This window comes from Salmo trutta, unplaced genomic scaffold (assembly GCF_901001165.1).
Source record: "Salmo trutta unplaced genomic scaffold, fSalTru1.1, whole genome shotgun sequence".
NCBI lineage: Eukaryota > Metazoa > Chordata > Actinopteri > Salmoniformes > Salmonidae > Salmo > Salmo trutta.
The window spans coordinates 377,459-395,212 of NW_021822674.1; the positions used below are offsets into that span (position 1 = coordinate 377,459).

General features: G+C 42.1%; 1 protein-coding gene across 3 annotated transcripts in view; it reads right to left on the minus strand.

Moving 5' to 3' along the window:
• Positions 1–17,754, minus strand: part of LOC115183167 (electrogenic sodium bicarbonate cotransporter 1) — a 227,889-nt gene that overhangs the window by 98,042 nt on the left and 112,093 nt on the right. For all 3 annotated transcript variants that reach the window (XM_029744503.1, XM_029744505.1, XM_029744504.1), the window contains 2 exons: positions 12,347–12,499; positions 6,496–6,572 (listed from right to left, as the gene is read on the minus strand). In XM_029744503.1, coding sequence (XP_029600363.1) covers positions 6,496–6,572; positions 12,347–12,499 — 230 coding nt within the window. The remainder of the gene's footprint in view (positions 1–6,495; positions 6,573–12,346; positions 12,500–17,754) is intronic.

The following is a 17,754-nucleotide window of genomic DNA, read 5'->3' on the forward strand; positions in this document are numbered from 1 at the left end:
CATACATTTCATTTCATGCATTTTTTTCTTCTTTTTTGTACTGGCCCCCCGTGGGAATCGAACCCACAACCCTGGCGTTGCAAACACCATGCTCTACCAACTGAGCCACTGTAGCTGCCCAACAGCTTAACTGTCCACATATCCTATCCTATACCTGACCTGTCCACATGTCCTGTCTTATAGCTTATCTGGCCACATGTCCTGCACTATAGCTGACCTGTCAACATGTCCTGTCCAATAGCTGACCTATCCACATTTCCTGTCCTATACCTGACCTGTCCACATGTCCTGTCCTATACCTGACCTGTCCTCATGTCTTTTCCTATAGCTGACATGTCCACTTGTCCTATACCTGACCTGTCCATATGTCCTCTCCTATAGCTGACCTGTCCACATGTCCTGTCCTATATCTGATATGTCCACATGTCCTGACCTATAGCAGATATGTCCACATGTCCTGACCTATAGCAGATATGTCCACATGTCCTGACCTATAGCAGATATGTCCACATGTCCTGACCTATAGCAGATATGTCCACATGTCCTGTCCTATAGCTGATCTGGCCACATGTCCTGTCCTATAGCTAAGCTGTCCACATGTGCTGACCTATAGCTGATATGTCCTGTCCTATAGCTGATCTGTCCACATTTGTATTTGTATTCATTATGGATCCCCATTAGTTCCTGCCAAGGCAGCAGCTACTCTTCCTGGGGTTTATTATGGATCCCCATTAGTTCCTGCCAAGGCAGCAGCTACTCTTCCTGGGGTTTATTATGGATCCCCATTAGTTCCTGCCAAGGCAGCAGCTACTCTTCCTGGGGTTTATTATGGATCCCCATAAGTTCCTGCCAAGGCAGCAGCTACTCTTCCTGGGGTTTATTATGGATCCCCATTAGTTTCTGCCAAGACAGCAGCTACTCTTCCTGGGGTCCAGCAACATTACGTCAGTTATATACAATTAAACATCTGACTCTAACGCAAGGGAGACTGGTGTGATCTGAGATCAGAGAACACCTGTCAGACTGTCGAGCAGTCATGAACATCTAGTCAGATCAGATGATCTGAGATCAGAGAACACCTGTCAGAATGTCGAGCAGACATGAACATCTAGTCAGATCAGATGATCTGAGATTAGAGAACACCTGTCAGAATGTCTGTGCATTATATTTCACCCAATAGACTTTCAGAATAGACATTCAGTGAATCTAAGTGCGTCTAATACAGTTTAGTTTTCAGATAAAAAAAATCAACCAGACTGTGACGTGAACAGTAGTCAAGGAGAAGGAGACGTCAAAAAGTCAACCAACTATGAAACAGAAGTCAACCCATTGGACAGAAAGACAACCAACTATGAAACAGAAGTCAACCCATTGGACAGAAAGACACCGAACTATGAAACAGAAGTCAACCCATTGGACAGAAAGTCAACCAACTATGAAACAGTTGGTTCAAATATACTCCTGATAATATCCGCCCTCCCTATTAGAACAACCACAATGTAATGCCGCTGTTAGTAAACAGGGTGAGAAACTAAAACCAAAAGTATCCAAGTCAAATCTGGCCTGCCTATTTGTCTAGGGCTGTGTGTGTGTGAGACAGACAGACAGACAGACAGACAGACAGACAGACAGACAGACAGACAGACAGACAGACAGACAGACAGACAGACAGACAGACAGACAGACAGACAGGACAGACCAAAGTCATACCCCAGGGAGCAGCAGAGATACCCAACATGCCCCCTCCCTTCCCACCCACCAATCTGCCTCTGAATCACAATCTGTCACAAAGCAACGACTGTTAGATTACCAACCCCATTCCCTATTCCCAGGAGTACAGGCCACTTCCTGCTGACAGATGTCAGCCATGACAGAACATAAAATCTCTACATTGAAAGAAAACACTACACTGACAGAACATGGAACCTCTACACTGACTGAACATGGAACACACTACAATGACAGAATATAGAACACACGACACTGACAGAATATAGAACACACTACACTGACAGAACATAGAACACACTACACTGACAGAACATAGAACACACTACACTGACAGAATATAGAACACACTACACTGACAGAACATAGAACACACTACACTGACAGAACATAGAACACACTACACTGACAGAACATAGAACATACTACACTGACAGAATATAGAACACACTACACTGACAGAACGTAGATCACACTACACTGACGGAACATAGAACACACTACACTGACAGAACGTAGAACACTCTACACTGACAGAACATAGAACCACTACACTGACAGAACGTAGAACACTACACTGACAGAACGTAGAACACTCTACACTGACATAACCTCTACACTTATATCACTTCCTGAGCATTCAGGTTGAGACATGAAGAGTAAAGTCCCCTCCTGCTCCACACTGAGAAGACAGAACACTTTACAAGTGACTAAAGTCGAGAGTGGAAGCGTGAGAAAGACTGTCCTTATCAGATCGGTCATCTAGATAAATGACATGAAACGTCCTTATCAGTTTCTCCTTAATGATCTCAGATCTCAGAAAGCCAGTGGAATATTAGAGGAACTTGCCTTGATGTCAGGGGGAAGAACTGAACTGAGTTGGACTGAAATAGATGAATGATTGAACTGATTTGGCCTGAGACAGAATGAATGAGTCAACTGAACAGATTAGGACTGAACCTGACTGAATAATTTAACTGAACTGAGTTGGACTACATGGAACTCTCTGCCACCCCAGGTAACTTAAGCTGGCAACACAACCAGATTTTAAAAAATGGATAAAAGTACACCTTACGGCATGACAGACTGTTAAGAGACACATGTTTATATATTTTGTATTATATTTTGCATTGTAATATGTAGTGTTATGTATTCTATTTCTAGTTAATACTAAACTGAGCTGAGTTAGACTTAACTACACTGAATGATTCGACTTAACTGATTAGGACTGAAATGAACATAATAATTTAACTGAACTGAGTTGGATTGAACTGGACTGAATGACTAAACTGAACTGAGTTGGACAGCACCTGTTACATCTGCTCCTGCCAAGCACTCTACTTCTCATCCTGTGTCTTCTTACCTGCTGCCACTCCCCCAGTGCTCTCTCCCTCTCTCTCTCTGTGTGGGTGTATGTGATTGTGTGAGTGGAGACAGGTGTGCTGGAGGCAGAGCAGATCCCCACCAGTTGCAACCTGTTCCATAATCAAGACCTCTACAAATACTCAGCCCTGCCACCTCCATGCTGCAGATTGTAGCCTCTGCTCAGTTAGTCTGTGGTTCAAGCCGTTTGTTCCTGCATAGATCTTGTTGAGCCTGTTTTTCCCTAGCCTGATGCTGATTTTCTCTCCGCCAGAGTTCCGTCAGTACTGACTCTGGTCCCTGTCTCCAGTCACTCGTCTCGTCAGTCCTGCTTCCTTGTCCTGGAGCCCCGCTCTACTGCTTCCTTGGATTCTGCTCCGGACCTGTTTACCCTGCCCCTACTCCCCTTGCCTCAGTTCCTGGTTCCCTACTACCCGCCTGAGTTTCCCCTGGCCTGCACCCCATCTCCCCCACAGTTCAATAAATACCATAATTACCTTATCCCTGTCTCCTCGTCTGAGTCTGCACTTGGGTTCACCTGCTCAACCATGCGTAACAGCACCAGAATGAATGATTCAACTGAAACAATTTGGATTGAACCAGACTAAATTATTCAACTGAACTGATTAGGGCTGAATGATTCAACTGAACTGAGTTGGAGTGAGCAAGAATGAATGACTGAACTGATTAGGGCTGAACCAGACTGAATGCTTCAACTAAACTTCACTGGATTGAACCAGACTGATTCAACTGAAGCCAATAAATGATTCAACTGAACTGAGACAGACTGAGCAAAAATAAATGATTCAACTGAACAGATCAGGACTGAACCAGACTGAAGGATTCAACCGAACTAATTTGGACCATGCACCTTGGTGGTTTAGGGAGGAGGGCCATGCACCTTGGTGGGTCAGGGTTGGAGGAGGGCCATGCACCTTGGTGGGTTAGGGAGGAAGGCCATGCACCTTGGTGGGTTAGGGAGGAGGGCCATGCACCTTGGTGGGTTAGGGAGGAGGGCCATGTACCTTGGTGGGTTAGGGAGGAGGGCCATGCACCTTGGTGGGTTAGGGAGGAGGGCCATGCACCTTGGTGGGTTAGGGTTGGAGGAGGGCCATGCACCTTGTTGAGTTAGGGTTGGAAGAGGGCCATGCACCTTGGTGGGTTAGGGAGGAGGGCCATGCACCTTGTTGAGTTAGGGTTGGAGGAGGGCCATGCACCTTGTTGAGTTAGGGTTGGAAGAGGGCCATGCACCTTGGTGGGTCAGAGTTGAGGAGGGCCATGAACCTTGGTGGGTTAGGGTTGGAGGAGGACCATGCACCTTGGTGGGTTAGGATTGAGGAGGGCCATGCACCTTGGTGGGTTATTGTTGGAGGAGGGCCATGGACCTTGGTGGGTTAGGATTGAGGAGGGCCATGCACCTTGGTGGGTCAGGGTTGGAGGAGGGCCATGCACCTTGGTGGGTTAGGGTTGGAGGAGGGCCATGCACCTTGGTGGGTTAGGGTTGAGGAGGGCCAAGCACCTTGGTGGGTCAGGGTTGGAGGAGGGCCATGCACCTTGGTGGGTCAGGGTTGGAGGAAGGCCATGCACCTTGGTTGATGTACTTTGGACAATCATAATCAACCATAAGGCAAGCACATAGTGGTTTCCCCTGTTAGCCTTCCTGGACTATAGCTAACCCTATAGCTAACCCACAGGTCTTCCCTGTGGCTCAGTTGGTAGAGCATGGTGTTTGCAACGCCAGCATGGTGTGTGCAACGCCAGGATTGTGGGTTTGATTCCCACGGGGGGCCAGTACCAAAAAAAATGCATGTAATGTATGCATTCACTACTGTAAGTCGCTCTGGATAAGAGCGTCTGCTAAATGACTTAAATGTAAATGTAACGCTGTTAGCTTTTCTATACTGTAGCTAACCATGTTAGCCTTCCTGGACTGTAGCTAACCCTGTTAGCCTTCATGGACTGTAGCTAACCCTGTTAGCCTTCATGGACTGTAGCTAACCCTGTTAGCCTTCCTGGACTGTAGCTAACCCTGTTTGCCTTCCTGGACTGGAGCTAACCCTGTTAGCCTTCATGGACTGTAGCTAACCATGTTAGCCTTCCTGGACTGTAGCTAACCCTGTTAGCCTTCCTGGACTGTAGCTAACCCTGTTAGCCTTCATGGACTGTAGCTAACCCTGTTAGCCTTCCTGAACTGTAGCTAACCCTGTTAGCCTTCATGGACTGTAGCTAACCCTGTTAGCCTTCATGGACTGTAGCTAACCCTGTTAGCCTTCATGGACTGTAGTTAACCCTGTTAGCCTTCATGGACTGTAGTTAACCCTGTTAGCCTTCCTGGACTGTAACTAATGCTGTTAGCCTTCCTATACTGTAGCTAACCCTCATACTGTTAGCCTTCCAGGACTGTAGCTAACCATGTTAGCCTTCCTGGACTGTAGCTAACCCTCACACTGTTAGCATTCCTGTACTGTAGCTACAGTGAGCCAGTGGAAAAGTTCCAATGGCTGGTCAGATAACCCAGACCACAGTGCATAGAGCAGGCGGACAGGGATCAGCAAGACAGAAATTGTACTAACATTATGTCACTATGCTTCAATGACACACTAAACCACTGATTATTAAATATCTATTTCATATCAATAACCAGGTTTCTATCCAACCATTTTATACGGATGAATTAATTTAGGTATAAAAAAATCCACAACCAGGCTGATGAAAACAGGAAATGTTGGTACAATTTCAGAAATTTACACAGACAATTTGATTGTTTTGTTCTTTTTGTGTCTGTAAAATGAATAAGATGAGAAATGGCGGTGGAAACACAAATATTGTTATAATAACCATCATATCATAGTAAACTCTGAGTCACATGATGACATGCTGTGTGGTCCTCCCGCTACAGATTAAATCAGTTATGATGAACTTCACATGGTGGTGAAAGTGCACTGTGATCAGTTTGATGCTCCTTTCCAATAAATATCGAGGGTCTTAATCTGGTGACATGATGATTGATGCTTGAATGCCGTTAGACAAATACAAATATTCTCGCTCTTATCCATAATAATCCCATCATGTAGGCTAGCCTAGCTGCACTATCTGTGAGCTGTTGGCTGGAGTGAACGTGCCAAGACCAGGGTGGGCACAGTTGCTATTTAACACAGTAGTTTTTGTGAAATAACCATCGGTAGAGTTGAAAATATTTTCTTTATGCAGATTTTAGAATATTCACATGAAAATATGTTGCCAATTGGATGGAAACCTAGCTACTAACACTTTTTTTTATGGTTTCTCCCTAGGCAACTAGGTCCAGTAACTATTGAAGTTTAAACAGCTAACATTTTCTAAAGAATACAGTTACTGACACTTGTTTGGGACTTTGAACGGAGAGGTCAACCAATAGAAACTCACCTGGTCTTTCTCTGGTTTGTCGGAGATGTCGTTCATGCTGCTTGAGGCCAGGTTCCGATGTGTGGTGGCTGGACTGCCTATGAGTGAACAACAGCCTTGAAGGTTAACAACCTACTCTGCCGTTAAAGACTGGACTGAATGGAGACAGCAGAACACACAGTGTACCAGCCTACACTTCAAATTGCAGGGTGGAGATACTGCTGAAGGCAATACATCTGTGAACATAAATCTGATGCCACTGTAGTGATTCAACAGTTTGTTACCTCATTCCTCTGGATAGATAGAGGGACAGTCAGTTTGATGCACCCAGAGGAAAATGGCCTTTTCTATGTTGTCACTGGGGAAAAATACCTTCTCAAAAAGTAGGGTGTGAATAACATTCAGACTTGGTGTTAATCTGTGTGGATTTAGTAGACTGAAGTGTGGACTGGGTAGAATGGACTAAATTTGGATGACAACTGTCAGAATTGAATTCCAGTCATCTAAGATCTATCATGGAGGACAGATAAGCGGCTCTGTTTTGGCCTAATGAGGCAGATTCCTCATGAAAGAAAATAACTTCTGTGTGATAAGATACAGTGGGGCTAGGATACAGTGGGGCTAGGATACAGTGGGGGAAAGGGGACAGCTAGTTGTTTGGCTCTATGGACCAACAGTAGCTCCAGAATTTGAATGAGAACATACTTGGCCAGTCTATGATGCTGGAGATCTACAATACAGTAGCATGACTTACTAAGCCAGTCCATGCTGGGGCTTCGTTGGGTCTGCAGCTCCTCCATTGAGGCACGGACTGTTAGACAAGGCACTGAGTTTTCAAGCGGACTACGGGCTTAAATGGCAGAACCCAACCCACGGAAGACAGAAGCAAAGGGAGCAGGAGGAATGGAAAAAAGGAAAGAAAGATGGAGGGAGAAAAATAGTGGATTAATCAAGGGCAGGTGTTAGTTAGACAGACAGAAGCAGTGGAATTATACAGTGTAAGTTAGACAGACAGAATCAAATGAGTAAGGGTAGGGTTAAAAGAGAAGCAGATAGAACAGGAAGTGATAGATTAACTGGTGAAGCAGAGTGAAAGATGGTTATCTGGAAAGAACAGAGTTTCGGCTTGGACATACTTAGTTACATTGAATCTGTTAAAGACCACTATAGTTACATTGGATCTGTTAAAGAACACTATAGTTACATTGGATCTGTTATGTTAGATCACTATAGTTACATTTGATCTGTTATGTTAGACCACTATAGTTACATTATGTTAGATCACTATAGTTACATTGGATCTGTTAAAGATCACTATAGTTACATTGGATCTGTTAAAGATCACTATAGTTATATTGGATCTGTTAAAGATCACTATAGTTACATTGGATCTGTTATGTTAGACCACTATAGTTACATTGGATCTGTTATGTTAGATCACTATAGTTACATTGGATCTGTTATGTTAGATCACTATAGTTACAATGGATCTGTTATGTTAGATCACTATAGTTACATTGGATCTGTAATGTTAGATCACCATAGTTACATTGGATCTGTTATGTTAGATCACTATAGTTACAATGGATCTGTTATGTTAGATCACTATAGTTACATTGGATCTGTTATGTTAGATCACTATAGTTACATTGGATCTGTGATGTTAGATCACTATAGTTACATTGGATCTGTTAAATACCACTATAGTTACATTGGATCTGTTATGTTACATCACTATAGTTACATTGGATCTGTTAAAGATCACTATAGTTACATTGGATCTGTTATGTTAGATCACTATAGTTACATTGGATCTGTTATGTTAGATCACTATAGTTACATTGGATCTGTTATGTTAGATCACTATAGTTACATTGGATATGTTAAAGATCACTATAGTTACATTGGATCTGTTATGTTAGACCACTATAGTTACATTGGATCTGTTATGTTAGACCACTATAGTTACATTGGATCTGTTAAAGATCACTATAGTTACATTGGATCTGTTAAAGATCACTATAGTTACATTGGATCTGTTAAAGATCACTATAGTTACATTGGATCTGTTATGTTAGATCACTATAGTTACAATGGATCTGTTATGTTAGATCACTATAGTTACATTGGATCTGTTATGTTAGATCACTATAGTTACATTGGATCTGTTATGTTAGATCACTATAGTTACATTGGATCTGTTAAATACCACTATAGTTACATTGGATCTGTTATGTTAGATCACTATAGTTACATTGGATCTGTTAAATACCACTATAGTTACATTGGATCTGTTAAAGATCACTATAGTTACATTGGATCTGTTATGTTAGATCACTATAGTTACATTGGATCTGTTATGTTAGATCACTATAGTTACATTGGATCTGTTAAAGATCACTATAGTTACATTGGATCTGTTATGTTAGACCACTATAGTTACATTGGATCTGTTATGTTAGACCACTATAGTTACATTGGATCTGTTAAAGATCACTATAGTTACATTGGATCTGTTAAAGATCACTATAGTTACATTGGATCTGTTAAAGATCACTATAGTTACATTGGATCTGTTAAAGATCACTATAGTTACATTGGATCTGTTATGTTAGATCACTATAGTTACATTGGATCTGTTATGTTAGATCACTGTAGTTACATTGGATCTGTTATGTTAGACCACTATAGTTACATTGGATCTGTTATGTTAGATCACTATAGTTACATTGGATCTGTTATGTTAGATCACTATAGTTACATTGGATCTGTTATGTTAGATCACTATAGTTACATTGGATCTGTTATGTTAGATCACTATAGTTACATTGGATCTGTTATGTTAGATCACTATAGTTACATTGGATCTGTTATGTTAGACCACTATAGTTACATTGGATCTGTTAAAGATCACTATAGTTACATTGGATCTGTTATGTTAGATCACTATAGTTACATTGGATCTGTTAAAGATCACTATAGTTACATTGGATCTGTTATGTTAGATCACTATAGTTACATTGGATCTGTTATGTTAGATCACTATAGTTACATTGGATCTGTTATGTTAGATCACTATAGTTACATTGGATATGTTAAAGATCACTATAGTTACATTGGATCTGTTATGTTAGACCACTATAGTTACATTGGATCTGTTAAAGATCACTATAGTTACATTGGATCTGTTAAAGATCACTATAGTTACATTGGATCTGTTAAAGATCACTATAGTTACATTGGATCTGTTAAAGATCACTATAGTTACATTGGATCTGTCATGTTAGATCACTATAGTTACATTGGATCTGTTATGTTAGATCACTGTAGTTACATTGGATCTGTTATGTTAGACCACTATAGTTACATTGGATCTGTTATGTTAGATCACTATAGTTACATTGGATCTGTTATGTTAGATCACTATAGTTACATTGGATCTGTTATGTTAGATCACTATAGTTACATTGGATCTGTTATGTTAGATCACTATAGTTACATTGGATCTGTTATGTTAGATCACTATAGTTACATTGGATCTGTTATGTTAGACCACTATAGTTACATTGGATCTGTTAAAGATCACTATAGTTACATTGGATCTGTTATGTTAGATCACTATAGTTACATTGGATCTGTTAAAGATCACTATAGTTACATTGGATCTGTTAAAGATCACTATAGCTACATTGGATCTGTTATGTTAGATCACTATAGTTACATTGGATCTGTTAAAGAACACTATAGTTACATTGGATCTGTTATGTTAGACCACTATAGTTACATTGGATCTGTTATGTTAGACCACTATAGTTACATTGGATCTGTTATGTTAGACCACTATAGTTACATTGGATCTGTTATGTTAGATCACTATAGTTACATTGGATCTGTTATGTTAGACCACTATAGTTACATTGGATCTGTTAAAGATCACTATAGTTACATTGGATCTGTTAAAGATCACTATAGTTACATTGGATCTGTTATGTTAGATCACTATAGTTACATTGGATCTGTTATGTTAGATCACTATAGTTACATTGGATCTGTTATGTTAGACCACTATAGTTACATTGGATCTGTTATGTTAGATCACTATAGTTACATTGGATCTGTTATGTTAGATCACTATAGTTACATTATGTTAGATCACTATAGTTACATTGGATCTGTTATGTTAGATCACTATAGTTACATTGGATCTGTTATGTTAGATCACTACAGTTACATTGGATCTGTTACGATATACCACTATACTGACCTACCAAGCAAAAAGGCAGTAACTGCTCATTTGGTTGAAAATGAGTTAGTCATTTTTGCTACATTATATAAATGCTTAATCACATGGACAAGTATCCTGCCTCTATTGTATTGTGTTTAGGAGAACATGGGGGTGATGTTAGCAGTAACTGCATAAAGTTACTGTGAAACCAATCTGGTATTATATAGTGTCTTTTATTGAAAACCAAAGCTAGATGATACACACAAATCGATGTGAAAAATTCTACTAATTAATTAAAATGTCCTTTTCACCACGACAACAACATATCAATAAAACAGATCGATGACTTCGATGTTCCATTAACCAGTCATTGTTATAAATGTCAGAGCAGGTAATAAATAACAGATCATTTACAGACCCAAGGTTACCTGGGCAACCTTCCATGTTAATACCATGAAATCTGTTCCAACCATATATTTATTTTATTTATCATTGATTAATATAATCAAACAAAAATCTGTGTGTGATGATGAATTCAGTGTTATGATTTTACAGCAATGAAAGATGAAATGAAAAATTCAAATCCAGAACAGCCTCAGCTTAACTAAATGATTTCTACATCTAAACTGATGTGAATGACTTGGTTCTACTGTTCTGCAATAGAGCATCCATGTTCGATAAGGAACTATATTCAGTACAGTTCACTTGAGGTTTAGGACTTTTCGTTCCATTTCTTAAATGTGAATATTATGCAAACTTGGCACATTTAAAATCTGGCCCTAAATGTTGAACAGCTATCAGCATTTACTCTACAGAATCAACCAATCTGGTCCTAAATGTCCAACAGCTATCAGCATTTACTCTACAGAATCAACCAATCTGGTCCTAAATGTCCAACAGCTATCAGCATTTACTCTACAGAATCAACCAATCTGGTCCTAAATGTCCAATAGCTATCAGCATTTACTCTACAGAATCAACCAATCACATGTTTTCACATCTAATTAACATGTGGAATGTTTCCTAATGCCATGGATGGGTGGACCCCTCTTTCTAGGAATCTCAACTGTTTTCTTAAAGGTGATGTGTGCTGAATGGGGGGCAGTAAAGGTTCACTGATAAAACTTTACACTGTCTGCCTGTCCACCAAACTTTTCACCTCAAGAAATAAAAGAAACCTGCGTTGAGAACACAGACACCAAAAACAAGATATTTTCCAAAATATTGATGCCTAACATTGATGGGGAAATGATAAAAAACATAGCAGATTTTTTGTAATTTTTTTGTAATTTTTACCGTTATTTTACCAGGTAAGTTGACTGAGAACACATTCTCATTTACAGCAACGACCTGGGGAATAGTTACAGGGGAGAGGAGGGGGATGAATGAGCCAATTGTAAGATTAAAGGTGACACCTGTATTAGCGTTATCCAGGTTGGTAAAGACACTGCACCAATCTGGCACCTGTATTAGCGTTATCCAGGTTGGTAAAGACACTGCACCAATCTGGCACCTGTATTAGCGTTATCCAGGTTGGTAAAGACACTGCACCAATCTGGCACCTGTATTAGCGTTATCCAGGTTGGTAAAGACACTGCACCAATCTGGCACCTGTATTAGCGTTATCCAGGTTGGTAAAGAGCCTACTTGCACTGGAGACCGTCTTGCCGATGTCAGCTAGCGAGCGCAGGTTGGACTTCTTCGTCTGGTGGCGATGTTTCCGTAGCAACGTGTATGTCACCTTGTCCTTTAGCTCCGCCTTCAGCAGACCGCTCTCTATCTGGCTGTTTGTGATCAACTCTGTTAGAGACAGAGAGAGATGGAGGGATAAGAAGACAAGAAGACACTGTTACTACTACTGCTCTCTATAACAGGTAAGACTCTGTTAATACTACTACTGCTCTCTTTAACAGGTAAGACTGTTAATACTACTACTGCTCTCTATAACAGGTAAGACTCTGTTAATACTACTACTGCTCTCTATAACAGGTAAGACACTGTTACTACTACTGCTCTCTATAACAGGTAAGACACTGTTACTACTACTACTGCTCTCTATAACAGGTAAGACTCTGTTAATACTACTGCTCTCTATAACAGGTAAGACTCTGTTAATACTACTACTACTCTCTATAACAGGTAAGACACTGTTACTACTACTACTGCTCTCTATAACAGGTAAGATACTGTTACTACTACTGCTCTCTATAACAGGTAAGACACTGTTACTACTACTACTACTCTCTATAACAGGTAAGACACTGTTACTACTACTACTACTCTCTATAACAGGTAAGATACTGTTACTACTACTACTACTCTCTATAACAGGTAAGACACTGTTACTACTACTACTACTCTCTATAACAGGTAAGACACTGTTACTACTACTACTACTACTCTCTATAACAGGTAAGATACTGTTACTACTACTACTACTCTCTATAACAGGTAAGACACTGTTACTACTACTACTACTCTCTATAACAGGTAAGACACTGTTACTACTACTACTACTCTCTATAACAGGTAAGATACTGTTACTACTACTACTACTCTCTATAACAGGTAAGATACTGTTACTACTACTACTACTCTCTATAACAGGTAAGACACTGTTACTACTACTACTACTCTCTATAACAGGTAAGACACTGTTACTACTACTACTACTCTCTATAACAGGTAAGACACTGTTACTACTACTAGTTGTCTGGCTTGCTATGTTGACATATCCTATCTATAACAGGTAAACTGTTACTGGATTTATTTGTGTTAAAAGAGAGCAGATATGCTATTAGTACAACCTGGCTGCTGATGTCATGTTTTGTATTTATACTTCGTAACATCAACGACAATGTCGACAACAATACAATGTTCATGACATCACTGTGACACAGGCCACTGTAAAAATGAATTTGATTGAAATGTGATGTATATAGTTAGAGTAACTGTAAAGCAGCTTTAAAACTATGCCAAGGCACTACCAGTATGTTGTCCAAAACTGTTCACTATCAGAGAGAGAAAGACATCTAGTTTGACTGTTTGTCCAACAGACTGGAAACAAACATAACAACAGTCAGAAAGGACGGACAACCATCCATCACATTGAGGGTGTTATATTCAATAAGACCTGTTGGTGTACCACCATCCATCACATTGAGGGTTAGGGTTGGATGGTTAGGGATGGATGGTGTACCACCATCCATCACATTGAGGGTTAGGGTTGGATGGTTAGGGTTGGATAGTGTACCACCATCCATCACATTGAGGGTGTTATATTCAATAAGACCTGTTGGTGTACCACCATCCATCACATTGAGGGTGTTATATTCAATAAGACCTGTTGGTGTACCACCATCCATCACATTGAGGGTGTTATATTCAATAAGACCTGTTGGTGTACCACCATCCATCACATTGAGGGTGTTATATTCAATAAGACCTGTTGGTGTACCACCATCCATCACATTGAGGGTTAGGGTTGGATGGTTAGGGTTGGATGGTGTACCACCATCCATCACATTGAGGGTTAGGGTTGGATGGTTAGGGTTGGATGGTGTACCACCATCCATCACATTGAGGGTGTTATATTCAATAAGACCTGTTGGTGTACCACCATCCATCACATTGAGGGTGTTATATTCAATAAGACCTGTTGGTGTACCACCATCCATCACATTGAGGGTGTTATATTCAATAAGACCTGTTGGTGTACCACCATCCATCACATTGAGGGTTAGGGTTAACCACATCAAGACCTGTTGGTGTTACCACCATCCATCACATTGAGGGTGTTATATTCAATAAGACCTGTTGGTGTACCACCATCCATCACATTGAAGGTTAGGGTTAACCACATCAAGACCTGTTGGTGTTACCACCATCCATCACATTGAAGGTGTTATATTCAATAAGACCTGTTGGTGTACCACCATCCATCACATTGAGGGTGTTATATTCAATAAGACCTGTTGGTGTACCACCATCCATCACATTGAAGGTGTTATATTCAATAAGACCTGTTGGTGTACCACCATCCATCACATTGAGGGTGTTATATTCAATAAGACCTGTTGGTGTACCACCATCCATCACATTGAGGGTGTTATATTCAATAAGACCTGTTGGTGTACCACCATCCATCACATTGAGGGTGTTATATTCAATAAGACCTGTTGGTGTTATATTTACATTGACACTCCCCTCCACTCACTCTTTATTATCTGTGAATAGTCACTTTACCCCTACCTACATATGCAAATTACCTCGACTCACCTGTACCCCCACACATTGACTCGGTACCGGCACCCCCTGTATATAGCCTCATTACTAACCTGTACCCCCACACATTGACTCGGTACCGGCACCCCCTGTATATAGCCTCATTACTAACCTGTACCCCCACACATTGACTCGGTACCGGCACCCCCTGTATATAGCCTCATTACTAACCTGTACCCCCACACATTGACTCGGTACTGGTACCCCGTGTATATAGCCTCATTATTGATATTTTATGGTTTTCCTTTTTTTTCTCTTTTTTTTCTTACTTAAATTTATTTTGTAAATATTTTCTTAACTCTATTTTCTTAAAACTGCAATGTTGGTTAAGGGCTTGTAAGTAAGCATTTCACGGTAAGTTCTACACCTGTTGTATTCAGTGCATGTGATAACTAAAGTTTGATTTCGATTTGATTTGCTTGATTAGAAATGCCTTGTCCTGTCTTAAGAGCAAAATGAAAGGCCTGTTCCAAGTCCCTGGTTTGATTTGATTTGGTAGATTAGAAATGCCTTGTCCTATCTTAAGAACAAAATGGAAGGCCAGTTTTTAGTCCCTGGTGCTACATGAGAGTGTCTTGCCACGGCATCTCCTCACAGCTCAGTCTAAGGTATTTAAAAAAAAAAGTGGGTCAGAATCCTGAACAAGGTTAGCGGCCCCAGGCTCTTTCTGATTGCTACTGGCTGTAATGGCCAGTCCTTCAGATAGCTGGCCTCCTAGCAGGGATCCCCTCACACAGCCCAGCACACAGCATTACTGCACATAAATCAATTAAAGTGATACATCTTCCTCTCCATCTCCTCTCATTCCCTCCTCCTCCCCTCCGTCCAGAGAGCCAACGGGCCAATGAGATGGGAGGGAAGGATGAGACATAGGGAAGAGAGATATGAGGTGAAGGGAAAGGAAGGGATCATCATTAAGGAGGAGATTCTAAATGGCATTCCTCCACCTCCTCCCTCCATTTCTCCACCCCCTTACACCCCCCCCTCCACCCCCTCCATCCATCCCTCCACCCCCTCTCCCTCCATCCCTCCACCCCTCCCTCCATCCCTCCACCCCCCTCCCTCCATTCCTCCACCCCCTTACACCCCCCACCATCCCCTCCCTCCATCCCTCCACCCCCCCTCCACCCCCTCCCTCCATCCCTCCACCCATCCCTCCACCCCTCCCTCCATCCCTCCACCCCCTCGCTCCATCCCTCCACCCCCCTCTCTCCCTCCATCCCCCCACCCCTCCTCAACCCCCTCCCTCCATTCCTCCACCCCTCCTCCACCCCCTCCCTCCATTCCTCCACCCCCTCCCTCCATCCCTCCACCCTCTCCCTCCATCCCTCCACCCCCCTCCCTCCATTCCTCCACCCCCTTACACCCCCCCACCACCCCCTCCCTCCATCCCTCCACCCCCCCTCCACCCCCTCCCTCCATCCCTCCACCCCCCTCCCTCCCTCCATCCCCCCACCCCTCCTCCACCCCCTCCCTCCATTCCTCCACCCCCTCCCTCCATCCCTCCACCCTCTCCCTCCATCCCTCCACCCCTCCTCCACCCCCTCCCTCTATCCCTCCACCCCCTCCCTCCATTCCTCCACCCCCTCCCTCCACCTCCTCCCTCCACCCCTCCCTCCATCCCTCCACCACCTCCCTCCATTCCTACACCCCCTCCCTCCATCTCTCCACCCCCTCCCTCCATCCCTCCACCCCCCCTCCATCCCTCCACCCCCACTGACCCTGTGCTTGTGGCCTCAGGGTTAGGGTTATTCAGGGAAGAGGGGAAAGCTCTTTGCTGTGCTGAACAGAAGCACTCAGCGGTGAACCTGCTCTGCTATAGTGGCCAAGCTGAAAGAACATCACTAAACTGAGCTAGATATATCACAAAGAACAGGCCCAGTGGAACCAAGTCAATGGACTGCAGCCTCAAGCATCCATGGGCATATAATTTATAGAACAGACATGGCTATTGAAACCAATTGAGCAACTATCAACCTAAGATATAATTGCTCACCACTTTCAAGTATACCTCCTTTCAGTGTTCTGTAAGCCACATGGACAGTCAAATAGTAAGTCCCTATCTGTGGTCCTCTGTAGCACAGTTGGTAGAGCATAGCTCTTGCAACGCCAGGATAGTGTGTTCAATTCCTGGGAATACCCATATGTAAGCAACATATGCACGCATGACTGTAAGTCACTTTGGATAAAAGTATCTGTTAAATGGCATATATTATTATTGTATAGTGTATATGGACTATAACTGGGCTGGAGTAAGTCATTAAACTGTATATGGACCAGAACTGGGCTGGAGTAAGTCATTAAACTGTATACGGACCATAACTGGGCTGGAGTAAGTCATTAAACTGTATATGGACCAGAACTGGGCTGGAGTAAGTCATTAAACTGTATATGGACCAGAACTGGGCTGGAGTAAGTCATTAAACTGTATATGGACCAGAACTGGGCTGGAGTAAGTCACTAAACTGTATACGGACCAGAACTGGGCTGGAGTAAGTCATTAAACTGTATACGGACCAGAACTGGGCTGGAGTAAGTCACTAAACTGTATACGGACCAGAACTGATACGGACCAGAACTGGGCTGGAGTAAGTCACTAAACTGTATACGGACCAGAACTGGGCTGGAGTAAGTCATTAAACTGTATATGGACCAGAACTGGGCTGGAGTAAGTCATTAAACTGTATACGGAGCAGAACTGGGCTGGAGTAAGTCATTAAACTGTATACGGAGCAGAACTGGGCTGGAGTAAGTCATTAAACTGTATACGG